This window comes from Orycteropus afer, unplaced genomic scaffold (genome assembly GCF_000298275.1).
Source record: "Orycteropus afer afer isolate SDZICR_OR568_19922 unplaced genomic scaffold, OryAfe1.0 scaffold00446, whole genome shotgun sequence".
NCBI lineage: Eukaryota > Metazoa > Chordata > Mammalia > Tubulidentata > Orycteropodidae > Orycteropus > Orycteropus afer.
This window is the reverse complement of record NW_006922033.1, coordinates 1,789,357-1,796,499: the sequence shown is the minus strand read 5'-3', so window position 1 is coordinate 1,796,499 and position 7,143 is coordinate 1,789,357. Positions and strand designations below refer to the sequence as shown.

General features: G+C 48.8%; 1 protein-coding gene across 1 annotated transcript in view; it reads right to left on the bottom strand.

Moving 5' to 3' along the window:
- The window catches only part of LOC103208507 (LARGE xylosyl- and glucuronyltransferase 1), a 705,596-nt gene that overhangs the window by 101,057 nt on the left and 597,396 nt on the right, over nt 1-7,143 (bottom strand). Inside the window, exon 9 of the mRNA XM_007954215.2 lies at nt 4,445-4,600. Coding sequence (XP_007952406.1) covers nt 4,445-4,600 — 156 coding nt within the window. The remainder of the gene's footprint in view (nt 1-4,444; nt 4,601-7,143) is intronic.

Here is a 7,143-nt window from a genome sequence, read left to right as displayed (position 1 = left end):
TTGCCCAACCTTCCTTCCGAGGAGTGGCTGGTGGGTTTGAACCGCCAGCCATCTGGTTAGCAGGCAAGTGTCTTAGCCACTATGCTACCAGAGCTCCCTTCCACTAGAGCTCCTTATTTCAGCCCCTAGTGGCCAGAAATCCTTGGAGTTCCTGGGCTTGTAGGTTTATCACTCTATTGTCATCGTGAAAGGTCCGTCTTCCCCCGTTTGGGCTCACCCATCTCTGTGCCTAGGCTGCTCCTTATATCACTCAGAAGTAATGAGGTCTAGTACCCTATCTATACTCATATGGCATAACTAGCATAACAAAGAAAACCCTATTCCTAAGTGGCATTACACCCACAGGTATAGGAATCAGGGCTCCAGCACACATTTTGGGGGGTCAGAATTCAATCCAAAACAGAGCCCCATCATCACCTTTTGCCTGAGGGTGGTCCCGTCTCCAGGCTTGTCTCTTTCATTCTGTTCTCTAAAGTGATTGTTCTCCAATGTATATCTGACCGTGATTAAAACCCATGGGTGGCTCCTCACTGCCGACAGGAAATTGCCTAAACTCCTAAGCATGGCCAAGACTTTTCAAGATCTGCCTCTCAGTCAGCGTCACCCCTGGTCCCTCTCCTCACATGCCCTGTGCTCCTGAACACAAACTAGGCACGTTCTCTTTTAACCCCTTACTTTCTCATCTGCTCTTCCCTTACCTGGCACTTCATTCTTCTCTCTCATCTATTCAAATTTTCCATTCATCAGTAACTACTTACTGGGTACTTACTAAGGAGCTCTGGTGGCGTAGTGCCTAAGGCATTTGACTGTTAATCAGAAGGATGGCAGTTCAAACCCACCAGCCACTCTCTGGAAGGAAGCCTGGGCAATCTATTTTCGTAAAGATTTACTGCCTGAGAAACCCAAAGGTGGTCACTATGAGTCAGAATCGTAGAATTGACACAATGGCAGTGAATTTTTTTTTTTTTTTTTTTTTTTGAGGGGTGCTTATTATGTGCTTAGTTTTATTCTGTGGGATGAAGACCCAGAAGTAAACTACATAGGCAGAATCTCTAGTCTAATGGCCTTATATTTTGGGAAAAAAACTAGGAAACAAATACATGAACCAAGTAATTGCAGAGAGTTGCATATGCTGTGATGGAAATAAGACAGGGCATGTCAGGGAGAGTGGCTTCATAGGTCATGCTAGGTTGGCAGGCATCAAGGAGTCTATGGCAAGGCTGCACCTGAGACATTTAAACACCTGGGGCGATCTGTTCCAGGCCGTGGGAGCAGCAAGCACAAAGGCTGTGAGGGGAGAAGGCCTGGAATGCTGAAGAGGAGAAAGGAGGCCGGGGTGGCTCACGAGGAGTGGCCAGGGGAGAGTGGCTGGGATGACGGCGGGGGGTGCGTGTTCAGAGAATACTGGTCTCCTGCGTATGGCACTCCCTGTGACAGGGCAGGCCTGGCTTCTGGTGTTCCCAGCAGTTTTTACGTGGCAACCAACTCACGTGCAGGGACTGAGCCAGCCCTGCACAGTGCCTGCATTCATGCACGCTGAGTCCCAGTACAAGCTGCTCTTGAGTCCATCTCCACCCACGGTAAACCCACGTATGTCAGAGGAGACCTGTGCTCCATAGGGTTTTCAGTGCCTCATTGTCCAGAAGCAGATTGCCAGCCCTTTCTTCCAAGGCACCTCTGGGTGGACTCAAGCCTCCAACCTTTTTATCTGCTGAGCGCACTGTTTGTACCTCCTGGGGACTCCCATGCGTGCTCACTGAGCAAATAAAGGTAGCCACAGACTGAGAAAGACCCCCAATGACTTCCGCACCCAGACTGCCCACCAGGGGAGGCCCTGGCAGGAGAAATGGTGAGTCATTTACAAAGGGAGCTCCACTTTGTATGACACTCAGCGCACCTCGGGGACGCACTGATATGGATGATTAACGGATGCCTTCATCCCGCAAAGCTTTTTATCTGAGCCTCTTATTCAGAGAGAAGAGAAAAAAGAGGCAAGAGAACAGTTTTCATTTAGCTGTTGGACAAAGTGCCGAACGAGCATTCCAATACTGATGACGATGACAAATATGGATCCGAGCAAAGAGAACTGAAAGAAAAACCCAAAGAACACAGTGTTTGGCGAAGCCTCTAAGCGCTTCCTGGAACCGAAAAGACTTCAAGTGCTTAATGGCTTTCTTTCCCCCATCGCCAGCTGTAAAGGGCAGACCCTGAAGAAGGCATCTAGGGCTACATGGAGGAGGCTCAGAGCAATCAGGAGCTCCGCTATGACCTGGGGCCAAGCAGAGCAGGGATGGTACTTTGAGGGTCTTCCTGATAAATGGCCAGGTGTGAGTGGCACCTCCAACCTTTCCACAGGTGCTTCTGGCTATTCAGAGCCCAAAGGAATTCTCACGGCATCAGAATCACAGTAAAAACAAAACCAATCACAGTAATAAAACAAAATTCTTTCACCCAGTTTATAAACACCCTCCCACTCTGGACCCTGCCTACCGGCTGCTTCCTTCCCCTGTGCCCTCTTGCACCACTAGCCCCCAAGCCATCCTTTTGTTCCTCACGAAGGAGGCTGTCCCTGCCTCAGGACCTTTGCACCTGCTACTTCTGCTACGTGGAGTGCATGTCTCTTGCTCTTCTACAGCTGGGTCTTTCTTTTTATTAATTTATTTTTTGTGGTGAAAATATACACACCAAAATATACACCGATACAACCACCTCCACATTCACAATCCAGTGAGATTGAATACATTCCTCATGCTGAGGGCTGGCTTTTTCTTGCCATTCAGGCTTCAGCTTAAAGGCCACCTCCTCAGAGAAGTGCTCCCGATTCTCCAGTGGAGCTGCCCAAATGCTCATAAGCCCATCACTAGGTACCCCTTCCACTGGCTGATTTTTCTGGATAGTGTGTTTAGTTATTAATTGAGTCTCCTGACTAGAATACAAGTACCATGGGAGTAGGATCCTGTGTGTGTGTGTGTTTAACTTGGTGCTCAGAATGAACAGAAGGCCTTCAGTGAATGTTTGTTCAATGAATGCATGAACCAATGACTTCTCTATTACTGACAGTTAAAGCAAGAATGGGACAAAAACAAACAAACAAACTTACTGCTGTCAGGTCTATTAGACTCATGGTGACCCCTCCATGGGTTTCTGAGGTAGTATCTCTACGGAAGTAGATTGCCCAATCTTACTTCCAAGGAGTGGCTGGTGGGTTTGAACTGCCAGCCTTCTGGTTAGCAGTCAAAGGATGGGGAACACACACTTAAAGAGAATGTAACACATGGCAGACACTGAGTGAGATATTTCTCATTTAGTCTCAAAACATCCATGCAAAATGAATGATTTCAATCCCCATCTGACAGCTGAGGAAGTGGAAGCAGGGAGGTTAAGGAACTTGCCTGGGGTCACACAGGTAGTAGCTGGACAAGATTAAAACCAGACCCAGGTCTGCTGACTCTGCATGCCCTGCTTTCTCCATGACAGTGTGCTATTTCCCAACATCCTAATCCCCAGAGCCTAAAATCTGTGTTTTGCTTGCTGTGTGACTGTGGACAACCTGTTTAACCTCTCTGTGCCTCAATTTCTTCAACTCTAAATAGGAGAAATGAAAGGATTTCTATGAGCATTAGGGGCAGTGGTGGTTTAGTGGTAGAACTTTCAAGTTCCACATGGGAAACCTGGGTTCAATTCCTGCCCAATGTACCTAAAGTGCAGCTACCACCAGTCGGTCAGTGGACGCTTGTATGTTGCTATGATACTGAACAGGTTTCAGCAGAGTTTCCTGACCAAGATGGACTAGGAAGAAAGGCCTGGCAATCTACTTCCAGAAAAAGTCAGCCAATGAAACCCCTATGGATCCCTCTGTGCACAGGTCACCATGACGTGGGGCCAGCTTGACAGCAATTAACAACAATGAAAACAATGATAAACAATAAAGAAACAAGAAAATCTAGTAATGTTAACACGGCCTGTGACCACATATCTAACACTTTTGTCAAAGATGCTAAGCCCTAAAGGAGCCAGTTATGCGTTAAAAACTTCCTTTTGTGCCACCCCTGCTCCAACCAACTCAATCATTGGTCTCCCTCCCACGTAGGTGCCATGTCTGAGAGAGTGCTCAGGGTTTCCTGACTATAGAGAGACCCTCTGTTGGCTGTTTCACTGGTGACTTGGCTCCTTCTCTTTCCTCTGCTTGGAAATTCCCATGCACGACTCACTACTGACCTCAGCCAGCCCAGACCAACCCTCCCTCCTCTATCCACAGCCACCAGCACCGAGGCGGTCTGTTGACTTGCCTGCCTCCCCCACCAGTGACCTCCTATGGCAGGGATGGCACATTCACTGTGGGCATGGCCTGAGCATCTGGTCATCGAGCCTGGCATGTGGGAGGCACTCAGCAGGCATGCAGATGAGGCCACCCTTGCCCTGCTGAGCCTGGCTGAGCACTCACGTTTTCACTGTTGACATCCGCTTCACTGGGGCAGCCAAACAGCTCCCGCCTCAGTAGGTTCCCATCATACTCCAGGAAGGTCAGGTAGAGGTTGCGGAAAAATTCCACGTGCTTGTTCTTCACCCGAAGCTTCTTGGGGGAGTTCCAGTGAATGACCTAGAGGGGTGACAAGCAATCAGTCAGGCAGGGGGTCCCCAGCACAGGTAGGAAGCCACGGGCTTGGCAGTGGGATAAGCATTGTTTGTGTGTTTGCTGACTCATCTGTTCATTCATTCTTTCATTCAAATCAAGAGCTCTGAGGCCAGACTTACTGTTGTTGCTGTTGTGTGCCCTTGGGTCGATTTTGACCCATGGCGACTCATGTTTCAGAGCAGAACTGCCTGCCCATAGGGTTTTCTTGCCTGTAATCTCTCCAAAAGCAGACTGCCAGGTCTTCTGCCTGGGGTCCATTCCTGGCTCTGCTCTAGGTGGCTGTTTAACCTTGAACAAGTTACTTAATCTCTGTGTGCCTCAGTTTCCTCCTCTGTGAAACAGAAGAAGTAACAGCTCTGCCTACTCCAGTTATGAAGCTGCCATCTCTCAGCTCTAGCCCTGCTCTGTGATGCCAAAGTGAGGACTCTACTTTGCCAGCTGCTCCCTGTTCGGTGCCATGGACAGAGGCCATGAGAGGGAGACTGGGATGCTGACCTTGCTCCTTCTTGTCTGCTTCCTGGTCCTGTGAGCATCACCCCAGCCCCTTCTTCCCCCAGCAGCAGTACTTCCTTCCTTTAGTAGCAACTATATATAGTTTAAGGAGCTCTGGTGGTGTTGTGGTTAAAACTTTGGGCTGCTAACTAGAAGGTCAGTGGTTTGAACCCACCAGCCAGTCTGTGGGAAAAAACATAAGGCAGTCTGCCTCCAGACAGATTTACAACCTTGGAAACCTAGATCTACTCTGTCCTATAGGGTTGCTATGAGTTGCAAATGACTCAATGGCAGTGGGTATGTCCAGTTTAGGACCCTAGGTGGTATCTCAGCTATTGACTGCAAGGTTGCCAATCCACTCAGTGGCACTGTGGAAGAAACCTTGACGTTCTGCTTCTGTGAGATTATAGGCATTGAAAACCCTTTGGAGATCAGTTCTCTGAAACACATGGGTTTGTCATGAGTTGGAATCAACTGGATGACAATGGGCAAATCCAGCTTGCGGCTTTTCCAACAATCACAAAGTGAGGCTCAGTGTCCTCCCTACACACTCTCCACCTGGGGCTGGCCCCTCTGGAGTTGGCCTGTGTCTCTACTCCTGAGCGCTGGATCTCAGTCCCAAGTTTTAATAACTCCCACCTCTTTCCTTGATCCCCAAGCTCTAGGGGTGATGTTGCTACTTCCTGTAATTTTCTCTTTTTGCTTTTTTCCCATTACCAAATTAACACATCATGCCTGATAACTATTTTTCAAATACTAAATTCTCTGTTCACATAATTTGTAATATTTCTGCCTCTAGCCAACACCTTGTCTCACAGAGCTGTTATGGACAATAAATGACTTTGTACATGTCAAGCACAAAAGTGGTGCTTGGCACAGGGTAAAACAAACAAAACAAACAAACAAACAAAAAACTCCCTGTCATCGAGTCATTTCCGATTCACAGCGACCCCCATTGAGTTTCCGAGGCTGTAAATCTTTACAGAAGTAGACTGCCCTGTCTTCCTTCCATGGAGTGGCTGGTGGGTTTGAACCACAGACCTTCCAGTTAGCAGTCAAGTGCCTTATCCACTATGTCACTAGAGTGGCACAGGGTTAGTATAGGGGAAGTGTTCAAGCCACAGGGAACCCTGAAGAGAGAGAGCTCCCCAGCCAAGGAGCTAGTAGGGTGAGCAGGGTCCACTCAGCCCAGTGTCCACGGCCCTGTGAGCACAGTCAGCAGCAGCCTCCAGATCCCCTTTCCCATCACAGGGATCCCATGGGGGGCAAGGCTCAATTTTCACTGGTACCCAGCATGCTGGCACAGGGTTAGTGCCTACAGTGTACCAGGTTGGGAGATGACCAGGGACATGCTCACAGTCGGCTGGGGAGATACGTCCACACACAGGTAATGGGACCTAGGATGCAGGGAGGACAGAAAAGAAATGACAGCTCTTGAGGGCTCAGGGAAGCACCACAAAAGAATGTACCTCTGCCGGGCTGGAAGGATGAGCGGGTGTCTCCTGGGGAGGCAGAGCCTGGGGCAGGGGAGACGGTGGGGACACAATCCAGGCAGAGGGAAGAGACTTGGACAGTGTGGTTCATTCGGCAAATGAGAAGTCGTGCACTGTAGCTGTAGCACAGGATGCATGGGTGGGCAGTGGGAGATGTGACTGGAGAGGCAAGAAGCAGTGGAATTCTGGACCCTGAGGACCATGCTCAAAGCACAGATATTGTCTTAAAGCCAGTGCAGTCACAGGAGACTTTGCAAAAACAAAACAAAAAAAGAACCCATTGCCATCAAGTCAATTCTTGTGACCCTGTGAGACAGAACAGAACTGCTTCATAGGGTTGCCAAGGCTATAAATATTTTTGGAAACAGGCTACCTCACCTTTTTCCCATGGAATGGCTGGTGGGTTTGAACTGCCTACCTTTTGGTTAGCAGCCCAATGAATTAACCACTGCGCCACCAGAGCTCCTTAAAAAAACAAAAAACTGGAAGTTCCGGCAAGATGGCAGACTAGGCAGAAAGACG